Source organism: Cyanistes caeruleus, unplaced genomic scaffold, assembly GCF_971803275.1.
Source record: "Cyanistes caeruleus unplaced genomic scaffold, bCyaCae1.hap1.1 HAP1_SCAFFOLD_99, whole genome shotgun sequence".
Classification (NCBI taxonomy): Eukaryota; Metazoa; Chordata; class Aves; order Passeriformes; family Paridae; genus Cyanistes; species Cyanistes caeruleus.
Genome location: NW_028255901.1, coordinates 243,858 through 263,366, shown reverse-complemented (window position 1 = coordinate 263,366; position 19,509 = coordinate 243,858). Strand labels below are relative to the sequence as shown.

General features: G+C 51.7%; 2 protein-coding genes across 4 annotated transcripts in view; both read left to right on the top strand.

Moving 5' to 3' along the window:
• The window catches only part of LOC147646411 (uncharacterized), a 584,263-nt gene that overhangs the window by 525,769 nt on the left and 38,985 nt on the right, over window positions 1–19,509 (top strand). The window lies entirely within an intron of this gene.
• On the top strand, window positions 4,769–8,983 carry LOC147646413 (olfactory receptor 14I1-like). 3 transcript variants are annotated; one of them, XM_086873486.1, is made up of 4 exons: window positions 4,769–5,531; window positions 5,734–5,761; window positions 6,705–6,829; window positions 7,891–8,983. In XM_086873486.1, exons 3-4 carry the CDS (start codon window positions 6,799–6,801, stop codon window positions 8,844–8,846), a joined length of 987 nt encoding a protein of 328 aa, XP_086729612.1. In that variant the 5' UTR covers window positions 4,769–5,531; window positions 5,734–5,761; window positions 6,705–6,798; the 3' UTR covers window positions 8,847–8,983. The 3 variants fall into 3 exon arrangements, with proteins under 3 accessions (XP_086729612.1, XP_086729611.1, XP_086729613.1); XM_086873485.1 differs by lacking the exons at window positions 4,769–5,531; window positions 5,734–5,761 and having other exon boundaries at window positions 6,588–6,829; XM_086873487.1 differs by lacking the exons at window positions 4,769–5,531; window positions 5,734–5,761 and having other exon boundaries at window positions 6,601–6,795.

Genomic DNA, 19,509 nt, shown 5'->3' with positions numbered 1-19,509 from the left:
TTGCCATGGCAGCAGCCTTGGGAGCGGGTCCCTGGCTGGGGGCTGCAGGAACCTCTTCCCTCTGGTGCCCAGGGACAGGAGTGGAGGGAGCGGCTGGAGCTGAGGCGGGCAGGTTTAGGCTGGATGTGAGGAAAAGGTTTTTCCTGCGAGGCTGCTGGGGCACTGAACAGGCTCCCCAGGGAAGGCTCCCAGCTCCAGGGCTGGCTGAGCTCCAGCAGCGTTTGGCCAGCGCTGCCAGGCCCAGGCTGGGATTGTTGGGGTGTCCTGTGCAGGGCCAGCAGTTGGACTGGAGGATCCCCATGGCTCCCTCCCAACTCAGCCAATTCTGTGGCTCTGGGATCCCATGAGCCTGGGGATGGGACTGCAAATGGTTGCCATGGCAACGGGCTCTGGCTCCAGGCCTGAGCTGGTGTCCATGGCAACCACCCCTGGCATGGGGTCTCCATGGAGCTGCCAAGGGACTGACCATAGCAACAGGGGCTGTGATGGTTGCCATGGAATCAGAACATAACAACAAGGGGCTGGTGATGGTACCTACCAAGGATCACATTTGTTACAGGCCCTCAGAAGGGCTCCATGGGGACATTCCAAGAGTCTCCAGGGTGTTCAGGAGCCAGAATGTCACAGGCAGAGACAGGGGCTCCACAGAGACCTCCCAGGGGTTTCTGGGGATGCTGGAGAGCCGTGTGGTCAGACGCAGTCCCAGCAATTCCATGGTGACATCCCAGGGTTCCTTGGGCTGCAGAGGCATCGCTCTGTCACAGGCACTCCCAGGGGCTCCACGGTGACATCCCAGGAGTCCCCAGGCTGCCAAAGAGCCGGGATGTCACAGACATTCCCAGGGCTTCCTGTCATGGGCAGAGTGGGAGCTTCTGGCAAAAGGTTTATTTCTTCTTTGGAGAAGCTCCAGCTGAGTCATGAGGTGGAGAAATGACACTCAGCAGCCACCAGATATGATCAAACCCCTCCAGGTCACCTACACTTTTAAATTCTTTCAAAGACAGGAGACTTGGAGTGGCAGGATCCAATCCCGGCCCCAGACTATGATAAAGGTTTATGTGTGAATATTAAACAGGTGGAAGTGAAACATAATGCAATTTGTCCCACACGATTAACAATGTTATACCAGGGATATTGATATAAATACAGCTACAATTGATTCTGATCATGATTAGAGAGAAGGATTTATTTCGATCACAGAGTAAATAAAAAAAAGAGTTATTTACTCCGGAGTAGAGGAGCTATAACAATTATTAGACTATAGTGCTCAAAGAAGCAATTTTGAAGTAAACAGGGCCTTGCTGGAGTTGTTTGAGCCCATTCCAGGCACAGCCTCCTGCTCCAGCAGGAACTACCTTTCCTGTGCCATGGCCAGGGCAGATCCTGCTGCAGGAAAAGCCCCAGACCAGCCCCAACCCAGGGAAGGGCTCAGGCACAAGTGCAGAGTGCCGTGCTGGGAGCTGTGCCAGGGACAGCCTGAGGCACCAAAGGCACCTTGGCAGCAGCAGCTGCTTCCAGGCCATGGCCAGAAGGCTCCCTTGGCACCCCGGCCTGGTGGCCAGCACTGCAGAGCTGCTGCTTCAGGGCTCATTTCTGGCTGGGCTCTGAAAAGCCACTGCTGCTCCAGGAGCCTGACTGGGAAGCAATTGGCCCCAGCACCTTGGGGACAAGATAATAATGAACAAACTCTTCATGGCAGCAGGGACAAGGCAGGGGCAGAGGAAAGGGGAGAGCCAGGCCCAGGGGACATGGCTGCAATGGTGATGGCCGTGAGGTCAGTGCCACTGCAGCAGCCTGGCTGGCCCTCAGCAGACATTCTGGCCAGGTGCACTGTGAGGGCACCCAGCACATGAGAGAACCCACACAACAGCAATTCCATCCTTGGGGAGGGGAGAGGCTTTCACTGTGTCAGGTGACACAAAGCTGATGCTCTTGGAGCATTTCTGGGATGGGGCATCCATTTCTCTGGAAAAATAATTGCAGATGTGTGCCCCTCTGATTGTACAACATTTCCTCCTTCTAACAAATCCAAATCCACTCTTGTTCACTTTAAAGCTTTTTATGTTTGTTCTATCACTGCAAGATTTGGTAGAAAATAACTTTGACCAGTGTTTCCATTTTCACAGACCATGGAAAAGACTAAAAAATCTCCCAGGATGGGGGCTGGAGGCCTCATCACATAAGCAGCAGGTAGAGGCTGAGGGCCCTGGGCTGTGCACCTGCAAGGCCCTGCCTGAGGCAACTTGTGCAGCCCTTTGGCCATGGCTGCTGGCCCTGGGCCTGAGGCCAGCAGGGGACAAGTGACCCTGGCAGCCCTGGGGCCTCATTGCCTCCTTGTCCCTGCTCAGCAGCCTGGCAGGGGCCGCCCCATGGTGCTGCCCTTGGCATTGCACATCCCCACATGCCAGTGGCCCGGGAAGAGCCCTGAGCAATGAGGGAGGGACAGCATCTGCCTTGCCAGGGGCTGGGGCTCAGCCCTTGGCCCTTGCCATTCCTGAAACACATCCAGCTTTGCTCAGCACCACAGACACCTTTCCCTTGCTTGTCCCCAGCTGCCATCAGGGCCTCCAGTCTTCTGCTCTGCCTGGAACCTGGGGACGCTTTCTCACTCGTGTCTCTCATTTCAACTACAAGAAACTTCAGTGTTTCCATCTGACTTGGAGCTCTTGAGGAGTTTCTGGAGCACACTCTGAGGGAGTGAGTGTGATGCCAAGAGCCCCAAAGGCCCGAGAGGGTGATGAAAGTGCTGGTGCTGTGTCTGTGCTGCTGAGCTGGGCCGGGCTCCTGGCCCAGAGGCAGCTCCTGGCAAGGGCAGCGCTGCAGAGAGACAGCTCTGGCCAGGAGCAGCTCCTGAGCACAGCCCAGCAGGGCTGGGGCCCTGCCAGGGCAGCTCAGGGACACAGAGAGCAGGCCCAGACAGAGCTGCCAGGGGCTCAGCACTGGCAGGGGCTGTGGGATGTGCCAGAGGGGGCTGTGTCCCAGCAGCACCTCTGTGGCTGTGTCCTGGAGCCCCAGAGCAGCTGGGATGTCAGAAAGGGGCTGTGTGACAGCTCTGAGTGGGTTGTGTGAGGTCACAGATGGGGCTGTGACATCCCAGAGTTTGTTGTGTGAGGTCACTGAGCAGCTATGGCATCATAGAGGGGATTCTGTGACATCAGAAAGCAGGGTGTGACACCGCAGTGTGGCTGCATGACATCACAGTGTGGGCTGGGTGATATCACTTAGTGGGTTGTGACGTCTCAGAGAGGACTGTGACACCAGAGGTTAGATAGAGAATATCACAGAGAGGGTTGTGACATCACTGAGCAGACTGTGACACCACATGGTGGTGATATGAAATCCTAGAGTGTGCAGTGACATCATAGAAGAGCCATGTGACATCTCAGGACAGGTTGTATGACATCACAGTGCTGACTGTGAGATCATCGAGTGAACTATGACATCATATGTTGCTGTGTGACATCACTGGAGAAAATGTGACATCACAAGGTGGTTTTGTGTCATCTGAGGGGGGCTGTGACATCAGAGAATGGTGGTGTGACATCCCAGAGCAGGTTGTGTGCCATCAGCAAGTGGGATGTGACATCACAGGTGGCTGTGTGACATCACAGGGTGTACTGTGAGATCACTGGGGAGGTCACACCACACCGAATACCCTTCACAGTTCCCCCCAGAGAAGTCCAACCCTGCCCTTGCAGCAGCCTGTCTGCACAGAAACACTTCCAGGGCTCTCTGCATTTCCCTTCCCTCACTCTTGCCTCACTCACACACCTCCCAACAACCCACTTGGTGCTTTCAGCTGCAAGGAGTTCAAAGCTTGTCTGTCCTTCAGCAGCTGCTCTAATTCTGCCTTCAGCCAACTCTGGGGTTGTGTTTATTGTAGAACTCCCTGTGTGTCTGAAACATTCCTTGTGTGGTTCTGCCTTGGGGAAGGGGAACCTCCTTGGTGGCACCTTGGGCTTGGCACACACTTGAGGAGGGTGTCTGTTTTCCATGGGGAAACTCAGCAGTTTTAGATTGCTAAAATCAAAGAAGGAAAACCCCTCCTTGCCTGAGTGCAGCCAGTTCTGTGAGCAAAGCAGGTCCCAGGGGAGTGAGGAGAGACAGGATGGGGCTGGGGAATGTGGAGCAAGGTTGTCCCCACTGGGTCAGACCTCAAGGCACAGCTTCTCTGAGCTGGCCAGACCTCCTTAGGAGAGACCCTGGATCAATATCCATCACTGAATGCTGCAATCACCTCTGCTCTAAAGAGAACAGGAATAAAAGACACCCTTTAAAATAGGAACAGATATTTCTTAGAAGCTCTTTGAACTATTTCTCCATAAGTATTGTAGGAAAGTTTCCTAGAAACTGCACCAGACCAGAGGGAAATCAAGGCACAGCCATGGTTTGTTAGGACTTGCTTGATTCTAATGAGCCCCGTGGTGCATTTGGAGCTGAGCCCTTGAACCTCAGGGCCTGAGAGGAGATTGCACAAACCTTTCCAGGAGTCCAAGTCAGAGGAAAAACCCAAATGTCTCCAGGCATTAATGGATCCCACTGAGGTCCATCCCCAACACAGGCTCCTCATGGACTCCTTGGAGGAGAGAACTGGGGGTCAGGATTGCACAAAAACCTCCCAGAGACTCAGTGTGGGAAGGAAAATCCAAAGTAGCTGAAAAAGCCCTGAGTATCTCAAAGGATTGATGAGCCCCACTGAGTGTCAATGCAAAGCTCCCAAGGGACTCATTAAAGCAGATAATTGGGGCCAGGATTGCACAAACTTCTCAGAGACTCAGGGTGGGAAGGAAAAAGGAAAGTGCCTTAAGAACCTGAAGTACCTTGAAGCATTAATGAGCCCCACTGAGTGTTGTTACTGACAAAGCCTCTCAAGGGACTAATTACAGCAGATAATTGGAGGCCAGGATTGCACAAAGCTCTCAGAGACTCCAAGGCAAAAGCCAAAGTCCTTTGAAAAAGCTGCAGTCCCTGGGAGCATGAAGGAGCCCCCAGGGCCATTCCTGAGCAAGGCTCCCCAGGGACTCCTTCCAGCAGATCCCTGAGGCCACTGGCATGTGGGCTAGGGGGGATGCTGAGGGCAGGCCAAGGGGGTGACAGTGGCCAGCCTTGCTGGGGCTGTGCCAGGAGGCCCCAGGGCCTCAGGACAAGGTGTCTCCTCACAGCCCTTGCTGGCACAGCATTGGCTGCTGTGGCCCAGGGCACCAAGCCTTGGCTTCTCTTTGTCCCCAGCTGTCATCAGTGCCTCCAGTTCTCTGCTCTGCCTGGGGCCTGGGGACACTTTCTCAGTCATGCCCCTCAGTGGGACCCATTAAAAGGAAAAGAAACTTTGGAGTTGGATTCTGACTTGGAGTTCTTGAGAGCTTTCTTCCCCTCCCTGTCAGGGACTGATGTTCAGGGCCTCAGCACAAAGCCCCAAGAGGCTCATTAAAGTCCTGCTGCTGTGTCTGTGCTGCTGAGCTGGGCCGGGCTCCTGGCACAGAGGCAGCTCCTGGAAACCAAGAAGAGCTTCAAAAGCACATTTCTCTTGCTGAGCAGCTCTTCTGCCAGCCCAGCAGGGCTGGGGCACTGCCTGCAGCCACCCTGGGCACAGCCCAGAGGCACAGAGAGCTTCAATCAGTCAGGGCTGGGAAGGTGCTGAGAAGTGCCTGGGGCAGAATCCCTGCCAGCCCTTGACACAGGAAGCCTCTGGCTGCAGGACAATGCAGCTGCAGCTCCTGGAGGCATCTCCTAAAGCTGGAACACCCCAGTGCCTACAGACTCTGTGAGTACATTCTCTGCCTGTCCCTTGTGCAGAGCAGCCAGGGGTGCCCAGGGCTGTCCTGCAGAGCAGGGTCCTGCAGCCCAGGGCGCTGTGCTGGGGCAGGGACTCTGCTGCCTGCCAGGGACAGCTCTCAGCCGGCCCGGGGAGCTGCTCCCAGCGCTGGGGAGAAGCTGTGGGGGGAAGGAGCCACCCTGAGCAGGGCAGGGGCTGCTGCTGAGAGGGGCTGTGTGGGGCAGGGCTGCTCCCAGCTCCAGACCTGCCTGGGCACAGCTCCGGAGGACACTTCCCAAAAGAAGGTGAGCCCAGGATTGCTGTAAAGATCAGGAGCTTTCCTGAGACTGTTTTCAATTTCTTGCTTTAAGCAGGGCGGGAAAGTTGTGATGATGACAAAAAGATTTTTGCTTTTTATCAATGTTCAGTAATTTTTTAGATCTGTAAATGACTATTATATAACTATATAATTATAATCCTTAATTAAGTCTATAAAACTACTAGTATATACTTATATAACTATTATTCTTAATTAACTCTAATATGATTCCTAACTTTTCTCTTAGATTTTAGAACAATAATCTGATCTTCTAAATACATTTCTGAAATACTGTATTGTCTTATCATCAGGGACAGAAGCTACAAGAAGAGCATTTTGTTTTGTAACCAGAATGTGAGCAGTCATAACAAAAAGTGGGGCAAAGAAACCCTTGGACCTACTCCAATGGGATGACTCAGGGGTGTGTAACTGGGGCAGCTGAATCTCCTATTGAATGTTTCTGTTAAATATCCTAATTAATCAATCTTAATAAATTGCTGAAATAAGGGGCCGGGTGTGCCTCAACCCCACTGGGACACCTGGAAGTTTCCAATAAAGGTCTGGTTTTTACTTTACTGTTCCAGCACTGTTGCAAAAGGGTTTGTTTTTTGTTTTTTTTTCTCTTGATTATAGACAAGAGGAGGATGAGAGAAGCAGAAGAGGAATTGTAATCCCAGAATCACAGAACATTCTGAGTTGAAGGGGACACACCAGGAACAGCAAAGTAATGTTGGAACATTTACAGAGATGCCAGAATTGTAAGTTTGGGTGCTCAGTCTCTCTGCTGGGAGGCTCCTAAACAGCCTAAATGCACTGCTCTGATATTGTCATTGGTATCTGGGGCTCTCAGGGAGGCTCTGGCATCTGCAGCAGCTGAGTCAGGCCCTGCCCTTGGGATTGCTGCCAGGCAGGTGTGTCCATGGGAATGGGGTGTCCCAGCTTCCCTGTGACCTGTGGGGCTGTGGGCAAAGCAGTCCATGGCAAAGGGGAATGAGCTGAGCCCCCTCCCTGAGATCCCATCATGGGCACACCTGGAGATCTCCTTGCTGTGTCCTTCCAAGCTCTGAGCTGCCCTCCTGGCTGCAAATCTGTGCCAGAGCCTCTCAGAGTTCCCTGAATGTCCCACGGGGAAGGGCAGAGATGCCACAGCTGAGGAAATGCTGTTGGCTCTGCCAAGGGAGCTGTGAGTGTCCTTGGCAGAGGGGGGTGCTGAGACCTTGCCCAGAGACCTTTAGAGAGGGTGAGACATTCAGGGATCCCTCTGCTCTGGGCAGGGTCTGGTTTATGCCAGGGTGACACAGGAGTGTGACTGTGCTCTGATTCCAGCCAAAGGTGCAAACCCAGGGCAGTTGGGAACAAGCCCATCCAGCCCCTCACCTTCCCTAAGCCACAGGGAATCCTTTGCCTCTCACATCTCTCGGTGGGAAATTCTGAGTGCAGCAGAAATGCTGGGGATTTCTGACCTCAGAGAACCAGGAATGATTTGTGGGTAGGAAAACAATTTGTAAAACCAACTCCTGCTATACTTTAGAAGTGTGTGTGCAGATGGCAACAAGCCTTCCTGCATTAGGAGTGATTCCCCTGACAAATCCTGAATTTCCAGCCTTGTCCCTCTCCTGCATGGCCACAAACCCAGGGCAGCAGGGCAGGGATGGCTCCTGGAGAGCCCCAGGCACAGGCCTGGCTGCTCCTGGCACACTCAGACAGCACAGCTGGAGCTCAGTCAGGGATCTGGGTGAAGATTTTCCCAGTGCAGGAACAAGGGTGGGTGAGTCCCAGTCTCTCCTGATTTGTCACTGCTCTTTTTCTTCATGAACAGGTCCCCATGTGCAGCCACAGCAAATGTCCAACAGCAGCTCCATCAGCCACTTCCTCCTGCTGGCATTGGCAGACACGCGGCAGCTGCAGCTCCTGCACTTCTGCCTCTTCCTGGGCATCACCCTGGCTGCCCTCCTGGGCAACGGCCTCATCATCAGCGCCGTAGCCTGCAGCCACCACCTGCACAGCCCCATGTTCTTCTTCCTGCTCAACCTGGCCCTCACTGACCTGGGCTGCATCTGCACCACTGTGCCCAAAGCCATGCACAATTCCCTCTGGGACACCAGACACATCTCCTACACAGGATGTGCTGCACAAGTATTTTTTTTTGCTTTTTTCATCTCAGCAGAGCTTTCCCTCCTGACCATCATGTGCTACGACCGCTACGTGTCCATCTGCAAACCCCTGCACTACGGGACCCTCCTGGGCAGCAGAGCTTGTGCCCACATGGCAGCAGCTGCCTGGGCCAGTGCCTTTCTCTATTCACTGCTGCACACAGCCAATACATTTTCCCTGCCCCTGTGCCAGGGCAATGCCCTGGGCCAGTTCTTCTGTGAAATCCCACACATCCTCAAGCTCTCCTGTTCCAAATCTTATTTTAGGGAACTGGGGCTTCTTGCTGTTAGTGCATGTTTAGCACTTGGCTGTTTTGTGTTCATTGTTTTCTCCTATGTGCAGATCTTCAGGGCTGTGCTGAGGATCCCCTCTGAGCAGGGACAGCACAAAGCCTTTTCCACCTGCCTCCCTCACCTGGCCGTGGTCTCCCTGTTCCTCAGCACTGCAGCATTTGCCTACCTGAAACCTCCCTCCATCTCCTCTCCATCCCTGGATCTGGCAGTGTCAGTTCTGTACTCGGTGGTGCCTCCAGCCCTGAACCCCCTCATCTACAGCCTGAGGAACCAGGAGCTCAGGGCTGCTGTGTGGACACTGATGACTGGATCATTTCAGAAACATTAAACTGCTAGCCAATTCCTGCAAATAACTTGTATAAAACTTATCTTTGATACTTCTTGGTGGTTTCATTTAGGAGGTTCTTTTACTTAGTTTTGTGTTTTAAAATTTTCTTCAATAAAATGTCATTGTTTTGTGCCATTTCTCATTTTGTTTCTCTTCACCTTCCCTGAGGCCACAGACTGTGTCAATGAGAAGCTGTGCTCTTGCTGGCTTTAAATGAACTAAAGAATCTCCCAGCAAAGTTTTCTCCAGAGATGCCCCTTTTGTTCCCTTCTCTGCAGCTGCAGCAGCAGTGTCTGTGTGCAGAGCTGGGGGCAGATCAGTGCTGGCACAGCAGCTGTGCCCAGGAGCAGCAGCACTTGGTGTTGCCAGTGCTGCTCCCGTGCCACTGCTCCGCTGCCCTCCTGGCCCTGGTGTTGCTGCAGAGCCTGAGTGCTCTCGGGGCCGGGCACAGCCCTGGGGGTGGCAGTGCCGGGGCTGCAGCAGGGACAGGCCATGGGCACTGCTGGGGCAGCGCTGACGCCTCAGGGCAGGGCCTGGGGGCTCCAGGCTCCTTGCCCAGGCTCTCTCAAGAACACGGCCAGGCCAAAGCTCAGCACAGAAAACCCCCGTGAGCAGCCCCAGGGTGGCCATGGGCAGGCTGGGGGCAAACAGCATGGCTGGGGCTCTGCAAGGTCCCTGGGGGAGACGGGAAGGAGCAGCAGAGCAGGGGCTGATCCATCCCCACTGCGCTGGACACCCCAGGGCAGCGTCCCAGAGCGTCCTCATGGAGCTGCCAACAACATCCCCCCTGTGCAGCCCTGGCCTCTCCCCCAGCTCAGAGAGGTGCTGCATCCTTGCAGGCACATGTCATGAATAAAATCTCTCAAGAAATCCACCCCGGATAAAATACTGTGTTTAGTTATGTACAGTTAATGTTCTTATCTCATTTGTAAACCTTGTACCCCTTGTTTACTCGGATGGTTATTAGTAATGTTAATTACTTAGCAGTTTCTGAAGTGTTTTAAAGGTTCTTATGAGACATTCCTGTACCCTTTCCCCTTACTTCCCTGCTACCTTGTAACAGAGCTGCTCCCATGGGGGCTAAATCCAACTAACAAAAGCAACCCATTAGAAAGGTGTGCCACAGGACCAGGCAACTCCCATGGTCTCTGTGCCACACTAGAACAAAGAAACTCCCAGGAAGCTGTGTAACTGAGTAATATGCAAACTAAGGCATGCAGGACACCAAAACAACGAGCTAACAGAGGAATAAAAGGACAAGGAAACATATTTGAGCAAGCTATGATGCAAGATCATCTCCCTGCATCACCTAAACCTGCTTAGAAACCATCTTCCTGCATCACCATGACCTAAAGAGGACTGGAAAGGACTGACAGCCCTAGACAGCAAACCAGGACGACAAGTCCCTGGCTACTCTCATGAGGATGGAAGCCCCAGCTCTGCAGTGTGTGCTGCAAAGCTGAATTGTGTCTCCTGTTTGGAGCTGACAGTGTGGGAATGGCTGGGATGCAAACAACCCCTTGGGCCCCCCCACCCCAAGAGCTGAATCCTAATAAAGGCATCAAACAGGAGTCTTGTCTCCTGGACAATTTCTTTCAATTACCGTGTGCTGCACAGGCCGTGGCCGAGGGGGCCTGGACCCACCCGGAGCTCCTCCCGGAGCCCAGCGGACTCCAGCTCAGCGGGGCCGGCAGCGGGGCACGGCTTAGGCTCGGCAAGGTGTGAGCAGCCGTGGTCCGGCCCAGCCTCAGCCGGGGTCCCGCAGCCTCCCGTCCCCACCCGGTCACTGCTGGGGCCAGCCCGGCCCCGCCAGGCCGAGCCTGTGCGATTCAGCCCTTCTGGGACACAGGGCCAGAAAGACTTCAGCCCTGAAGCAGCAGGCTTTGAGTTCAAGCCTTGGGAAGCACTTGCCAAAGGCTTGATGGCAATTCATACGTTCATCAAGTCACCCCACTGAAAGTTGTTTCTAGAATCTTCCCTTATCTCTCCCCCAATTGGTTGCAATTCATCGCAGTATTTTGCATCTTTCTAACCCGAGTCTGTGTCTGGACCCATGCCCTCAGACTGCACCCTCACACCTCCCCTAGATATTGTTGTGTCTGCCCCTAGTCCTGGTCTTTGCTCTTTGCTCCTGTGCTCTGCAGGCTTCATGGGCCTCATCCCTACTTGATTTTCCTATTCCATTTGGTTTGGGGACTCCAGCGAACCCGCTCCTTTAATTTCCTCCTCGGTTGCCCGGGTGTCAGGGGACCCTGAAGCTTTAAGGATTGTTGTGGCCACTGTCAGCACGACTGCAAGGGCCGCAGTGCAGCGGGGCCCGGCCCGACCGGCAGCCGGGTACCTCCTCAAAGGTGGAAGCAAGAGAGAGATTTCCCTGGCTTGCCTGTCTGCAAAATGTCAATCTCACAGAGGTGGATCCAGCTTTTTAAATGCTTTAATAGGTAGTCAGTTCCCACAGCTAGCCAGCTCTTGGATTTTGCTTGGCACAGAGGCAGCTCTCGCTTAGCAGCTCCTCTCAGTAAAATCATTTCCATGGGGGGCTTCTTCCCTGCTCACCAAATAGCAATTCATGCAAAAGCAGCACAAACTGTTCTTCCTGTCCTCCTATCTTTGCCAGAGAGTGCCTTTCAAAGGGATAATAATTGGGAATGAGGGGGTTTACATTTTCCATTGCAAAGGAGCCTCCTGCCTCCCTTAGCAGGCCCCTGTCTTTCAAACGAAGACACACACGGTCTCCTTTTGCACCTTCACTTGGCCCCAGCCACTCCTGATCATTTGAAGGAGCAGCTCAGAAGAAGGGGCTGCAATCCCCCAAGGCCTGGGCTGCTCCAGGCCGCTCCTGGTGCCTTGGGCTGTTGAAAAGGTGCCGGGGTGGCCTTTGTGACACAGGCACGGGGTGCTGGGGTGCCCTTTGTGACACAGGCACGGGGTGCTGGGGTGGCCTTTGTGACACAGGCACGGGGTGCCGGGGTGGCCTTTGTGACACAGGCATGGGGTGCTGGGGTGCCCTTTGTGACACAGGCACAGGGTGCCGGGGTGGCCTTTGTGACACAGGCACGGTGTGTCAGGGGCCGTGGTGACGCGGGACCTTGCGGTGCCCAAAGTCCATTGTGACATGGCAGAGCCCCGCCCCGGCTGGGGGGTATATAAAGGGCTTGTGGGGCCTGGGTCAGTCCCAGGACAGTGGCTGTGTCCAGGTACCTGTGTGCACCAGAGGACTGCAGGCACGGAGGAGGAGAAGGCGAAGCCCAAGTCCCAGCCCCCCAGGCCCTGGCCCGGCTCACAGAGAGCCCAGGCCTTGAGGGAGCAGCAGGAGGAGGCTGAGAGGGCAAGCAGAGGGAGGAGAGGAGCCGTGGAGTCCTGCGCTGAGGAAGAGCCAGAGCTCTGCCGAGGAGAAATGAACAAGTTCCAGCAAGGGACTCCAGGGGAAGCCTGCACTGAGCCACAGCTGTCCCCAGGAGAAGCCCAGAGCTGCCAGGAGCTCTCTGAGTGGGATGAAGGCCTTGAGCAAGAGCTGGTCCAAGTATGGGGGAGCTACTGGCATTTCCAGGACTGGGATGAGGGCAGGGAGCAAGAGCCCTCCCCAGTTGTCTCCGAGTGGGGCGAGTGCATGGAGCAGGAGCTGTGGCAGGCAGACAGCGATCACTGTCAGGAATTCTCAGATTGGGAAGAATCTCCTGAGCAGCGGCTGTCCCCAGGAGAAGGCACGAGCCGCTGGGCACTCTTGGACTGGGAAGCTTGCCGCAAGCAAGAGCTGTGCCAGGATGGCCAGGAGGTGACTGGAGGCAAAGCAAAGAGAAAATCCTCCAGGTGCAGCTGGGATGATGACAGTGATGGAGAGCTGGCTCAGGACAGCAAGGAATACTGCGACATCCTGTGCAGCCAGCTCAAGGCCTGGCAGCGGGAGGACGATGACTGGGATGAGGTGAGCGTCCTGGAGCTGCACGAGGAAGGAGAAGAGGCCAGGCAGCAGAGACTGGCAGATTTAGCCCGAGAGGGAATCCTGCTGCCTGTCCCTCGAGAAGCTTGGGTGGAGTGCCAGGAGCCCGAGCTGTGCCCGCAAGAGCAACTCTGTGCCGGGCCTGGCCCTCTGGCAGCACAAGCCACGGTGGAAGATGTCTCTGCTCCTGGGCAGCCGCTTCCCCACAGGAAAGGCCGCTCGCTCTTGAGGTGGGCACTGCAGGCACTGCTGGCACTGCTGGCGCTGCGGGGGCTGTTCCATTGCCCCTGCCTGGCGGCACAGCCACAGGATCAGCGCCCGCTGCCAGCAGCGCTGGGCTGCAGATGGCGGCTGCCCCGCGGCCTGCCCAGAGCCCCGAGGGAGCCGCACGGGCTGCCCCGGCCTGCGCTGGCCCTGTGGGCAGAGTCGGCCCTGGCCGCTCTGCGGCACCTCTGGGGCAGCTCCCCGAGGGCACACGGCAGCCCAAAGCGGCACCCGAAGGGGGACCCTCGCTGCCGGGGCTCAGCGCCGCATCCCGGCCCATCGTCCGGCCGGGAAGGCACTTGGAAAGTCATCGGCTCCCAGCGGCAGCCTGGCACCGCCAGCGGCACCCCTGCACCGGGTCCCCGAGGGCCACAGCCACACAGCTCTTGGCCCTTTGCAGGGACACTGGCTCCAGCTCCTCCCTGCTGGACTCCAAGGCCATTTCCTCTCCTCAGGAAAGGACTCCATGCTGATCCTGGGGCACTTTGGCCATGAGGAATGGACACAGATAGGAGGTGTTGCTCCCAGGATACGACGGCGGCCTGCTGGACTGCAACACACACAATTCTAGCAAAGGAAAAGAAACTTGTGTTTAGGAAGTAGTAGTAGGAAAGAAAAAAACCCCAACACCCCCCCCCCCCCCCCCCAAACCTGCATAAGACCCTCCAGAAACCAAAAAATGGTAAAGAATAAGAATAGGAATATTAGGAAGAAGCGTTAGAAGCTGAAGTAGATGAAGACGTAGTAGTACTTAAAACATGGAAAATTAAGAATAAGAATAAAATGTTGGAGTCTGGAATACAGAGTGTGTGCCCTTGTTTCTGATACTTCGTTATAAGATCCAGGTATAAGTTCCCCCAGGCAGGGCAGGTCCCTGGGTGCTGCCCCTGGCCCAGATAGTTTTCAGATGGGAAAAACTATCAGAAGTAAAGTTTTAGAAGACAAAATGTCTTCCCTGCTGACAGCACCGTAAGGAATAGCTGCAGGGCAGAGTTTTAAAAACAGAGGTTGTCTTGACCTCTCTACAGCCTTGCATGGTGCTCAGCATGATAGATCAGGGGAAAAAATATTATAGTGGGTCAGACACATCACATTGCAACAGAGATGCAACAGCACCCCTGATTTTTCCATGGTTCTGGATGACAAGAACTAGGATACTGCATTTAATATGACTACAAGAAGGGTTTGGAAAGACAGAGTTCAGAAAAGAGCAACAAAATAATTAAGGGACTAGAGGGATTTACCTATGAGGAAGATTAAAAGATCTAAATCAATATGTCTAGTTTGGCTAAGTGATAACTAAGGAGAGGCATTTCAACCATCTACAGATATTTGACTGACACACACACACCCTAGGGAAGGAAAGGAATTACTTAGCAGGAAACAAGCAGGTATATCAGGGAGTAATGGAATGAAATTATGAAAGAGAAAACTGTGGAATTTAAGGCAAATCCTCCTGACAATGGGTTCTAATAGTCTGTAGAAAACATACCAGCATATGTGCAACATATGGGAACAGTCTTGCATTGATAAGGAGGGAGACTTAAGTGACTTGATGGGCCTTTCCAATCTCAAATATTTATGATTCTATAATTAAGCATTATTAAATTTAATGATATGTGCCATTTTGTTTTCAGCAAGTTCTGACTGTTGCCTCAAGTCATAAGTGTGCAATTATTTCCTAACTAAAGGTCCTACTTTTTTACTCATGAATCCTTATGAAATTAACTAGACTGGTCTGCTATTTCTTTTTTTTCTTAAATTGAATTTATATTAATGCATTTTCTCTTATTTCCAACCAGCAGCTCTCTCCCTCAGCTAACAACTCACAATTCCCTCTTTATGCAAGGCAAGCCTGCACACTTACAGCTTCGTGGCTCGGTGCCTGAACCTGCTCAGCCTCAGGTTGAATGCCTGCTGTGTTCAAGGGAGCTGCTGTTCCCAAGCCCAGATGAGCACAGGGGCTCTTCTTCCTCTGAGGATGAACTGCGTGCAACAAAGGGGGAAAAAAAAAAAAAAGTTAGATGATATTTTCAGCTAAGAGCTGTTTACAGAGCTTTGAAAGCAGATCACGGCCAGGTGAAAAGCTTCATGTCACCGCTCACCCCTGTGTCACAGCACCACTCAGCAAATGAAAACAGGTGTTTATGTGCTATTGCCCAAGCTCCTGGCCAGGATCACAGCTGGTGGGTAGCAAGTTTCCTCTATTTCTCTTTGGCAAACTCCTTGGTTTGGATGCACATGCTTGCTTGTGCCAAGATATATTCCAAAATATCCCCCAAAATGGGTACAAACCTAGGGAGTGATCAGGAGGTTGTGGTCTCATGTGAGCAGTCATTTTGGGGATCCAAATGGTTTGTTCTGCTCTGTCTCAGACAGTGTTTGCTGCCTGAGTGTGCTGCAGCTTTTGCTGATATTTTACCATTGCCCGTGTTACAAGCACAGTTCCTCAAGAAGGTTCATACAGCCTAATTCTTTATTACCTAATCTATTATTAGGTGAATTATTACCTAAATCTATCTTTTGTCCAGGAAAGAGTGAAAGGCAATCTGTGATGCCTGCTGCTTTTGTGATATTTTCTTTCGGTTTCCCCCAGTAGTGCAGCTGCAGACTGGGCACGCTGGATCATCAATATCTGACACTCACACTCCCTTCACTCTTGACTACTTGCTTAAAGCTCCTCTCTTATTATGTGTGCTGGACCCCAGCCTCAGCCAGGGCAGTAAATGGCAGCAGTTTCACATCAGGATGTGGTGACAGCAGTGCCTGCAAACACTCTGCTGTAGCACTGGCAGCGTGGGCTCCCTCCTGAAGGACGAGATGGATCTGCCCCAGCCCCGACAGACAGAGTCCCCTCTTTGCTACCTGCCCCTGATCCTGAGCCCAGAGATGCTGTCTGCCAGCACGTGTGAGAGCTGGTTCTCTGAGGAGATCAGAGGATGTGAGAGCCTGGCAATTTCATCCCAGAGAAGTAAATCCTCGGTGAGAGAGGCTGGCTGCTGGCATTACAATATTCTCAATGCTAATTACCAGAAATCTAGTTTCCAAATCTTTTCACTTTTAAGATACCACTGCAGCAATCAGGCTGAAGTGGGATAATTAAACGAAGCACTGTCTCCTCTCCCCTCCTCCCCCCATCACTCTGCAGCCCTGTCTGTCATTTCCCAGCACGGAATGGCTGAGATGTGGGAGGCTGATAGGAAAGCTCAGTATGTAAAATGCTGAGTGCATTTTACAGGAGGTGTGGCTTCAGCACAGCTTCCTCACTAGGAAAGAGCCACAAGGAGTCCTGGCTGCTCCTGTGGATGGTTTATCACTGAGCTGAGTCCAGTCAAAAGTCGGTGAAAAAGATGTAGGCAAAGAAAGAGAAGAAGGAATGAGAATATTTTCCCCTTTTCCCAAAGCAAGAACAGGCATAATCTTGCTCTCCTTTTGAAACCCACAGGTTGTGAATCCAGTTTTGGCAGCTGTGATAAATGTCCTGAAGCATCCAAATACTTGGGGTATAAGGAAAGGATTACTGCTTGTCAGAAGTTGTCTATCTTTTGAATATTCTGCCCAAAGCAGCAAACAATTGAGTAACAACTTGGTACTGACAGCTCTTCCTTAAGATACAGCAACCTCAGCCATTGCCTTAGTCCACAGTCTTCTCTCTGTCTCCACAGCTTAATAAAACAACTTTAAATGTTGCAGTTTTGGTCTTAAACCAAAAAAGGAATTGTTCTTTCACATTGTCGTGGTTTTAAAGCAGTAACTAAAAAATTACTAGAAAACTTCCTTATTTCTTGCTGTGAGATATGGCTTAGAGCAAGAGCAAAACAGGCTTAAAACTTAAAAGGAAATAAAGGAAGTTTATTAACAAAACTACAAGAATAGGAACACCAGAATAAACTTCCAGAAAACCCTTTTATCCCCCACTACCCAACCATTCCCTTGTTCACATGACAACATAGAGACAAAAAACTTTGGAACTTTGGTGTTTAAAACAGTCCCAATTCCTGCTAGAGTCTTTTCATCAGTCTTTGTAGAGAAACAGAAGTCTTCTTCTGCTAATCTACGGAGTTTCTCACAAGAAAACTATTTCTATTATAGCTTTCTATTTCTCTGATGTCAGCTGCCCGGAAATCTGTCATCAGTTCTCTCCTCCCATTTCACATTGCTCTGAGGTGTGTTATGGGTCAAATGAGTCTAGGGATGTCATTTTTAAGGATTCAAAGGCAAAAGTTCTCTTCATGGGTTTTTGTGAGCCTCCCTGGAAACAGATTTTTTCCTCTTTGCCTCTCAAGGTCCCAAATCTTCAACTATTACTTCTCCCCTCTGTTCCAGCACCTCACTGTATCACAATTACTCTACCTTTTGCTCAAAATCCACACTTTGAACCACTCTATTCCTTCCAATATACTCTGAATTAAAGGAGCTCTTTTTCAGAACACTATTGTCCATCTCCATAGCTTTAACAGAAAAATATTTCAGCTTAATTAAAGCATCTCTTTATTCTCTCTTCCTCATCTAAAACTTAACTCTTTTCTTCACTGTCTTTGATGGTTTTATGATGTCTTCTTCATGTTATCTCTCTCTTTCTCCTCCTTCTCTCTCTCTGGGAAAAAGGAGTAATCTGTCAGTCTCATCCAAGTAGTAAAAGAGTTAAAGTCTTGGAAAGCTGCAGATGTTCATGGTGTCAGGTTTCAGTTCAGCAGCAGAAACTGCAAACCAAGCCAGGCCGGCTCCGTTTCCCCCCTCCCCACCCTCTGTGGCCTTGTCCAGCCTGGAGTGGGGTGGGGAGGCCGAGACAGAGCCCTGTTACCTCATCAGAAGCCAGAAACCAAAGAGAACAAAAGAACCCTGGCTTTACATCTTAAGGTGGTGTTCACAAGTTGATCTCACTTCTCAGTGGTTAAAACCACCACCAATTCTCAGAAATGACCAATAATTGGTCAGAGGAAAAACTCTTATCAGCCTCTCCCAGCTTCAACTTCCTCCCAGCTCCCAAAGCTATCTTAAAGGTAAAATCACCCCAGGACAACTGTGCATCTCAATACCCAGTTCCTGTAACTCTCCCCCTCTCTCGGAACCTTCGTTAACAATCCAACAGAAAAATTCTCCGGACCGTGCATCTCAGTACTCAGCTCTCATAAAATCTACTCAGACTTTTCCTCCCTTCTCGGAAACTTAGTTAAAAAACCAACAGAAAATATGAATATGCAACAAACTTCAGAAGAAAGAAAAAACTGAGACTGCACAGCCTCAAGCTGTAAAAACTCTATCAAAACTCATCTCTCCAAAAGACAGGCGGTGAACTTGGGGGAATCAGTGTGATAGAGGCTGGTTCAGAGTTCACCCAGCACCGATCCTGAGCTCGAAGCTGACTGTGATTGTAGCTGTTTTCATCATTTGATTTTGCAAATTTTTCAATAAAATTGTTATTGATAAATTTGGCTGAATTTCATTTATTACAGTGTACATGCACCTCAGCTGGGCTACTGATTTCACCCCTACCTCAGGCTCACCACCCTTGGGGCTGCTTCCAGACAGCCCAGCTGCATCCCCTTCCCCCTTCAAACCTAGTTTAAAGCCCTCTCAGTGAGTTCTGCCACTTCATAAGATAAAATTCTTCTACCCTTAAGAGAGATGCAGCCCATCCAGTTCCAGCAGGCCGGGTGCCAGAAAAGTTGCCCCAAGATCAGAGAACCCAGAATTCTGCCGATGACACCAACCCTTGAGCCACTTGTAGATAATGTGGGCTCCCCTATTCCTTTCACTTCTTTTCTGCCACCAAAGGGACTGAGGAAAAGTCTACCTGTGCTCCTGCCCCATCAACCACTCAGCCAGTGCCCTGAAGTGCCTTTGAATTGCCCTGGCACTCCTCTTTTCAGTCTCATCTCTGCCAGCCTGGAGTAGCAGCAGTGGATAATAACCAGAGGGCTGGATCAGCCCAGGAAGTCTCTCAGTGATGCCCCGTAGCCGAGTCCCAGGGAGGCAGCAGACCTCCCTGTGGGATGGCTCCAGTCAGCATGAGGGGCCCTCTGTTCCCCTCAGAAGGGAGTCACCCACTGCAACCACCTTTTTTTTCTTTTTAATAAGCTTTGTAACAAAAAGCCAGGCACTGGTAGATGGTAAAATTCTGATTTATAAATATTTTTTCCCATTTTTTATTGTTTTTTCCCCTCTTCACTCCAATAGCATCACAAGTACAGAGAATGAAAAAAGGCCACAGTCCATCATCATTTTCACCATTTTACAGATGTTTCTAAGAATATTCAGGAATGAGGATGGGCAAAAACAGCACTACAGGAGCAGGAGTTGACTTCCAGTCCCATCAGAAAGGAAAAGGGGATCTTCCTGGAAAAAAATCCAATAATATTTTTAAAAAGCCCTAAAAAGTTCCCAAATAAAATAAAAAATTTGGGCCCTCCCAGGCCCTGGTAGCCTGCTGGGCTGGATTTTCTCCTATTCCACCGC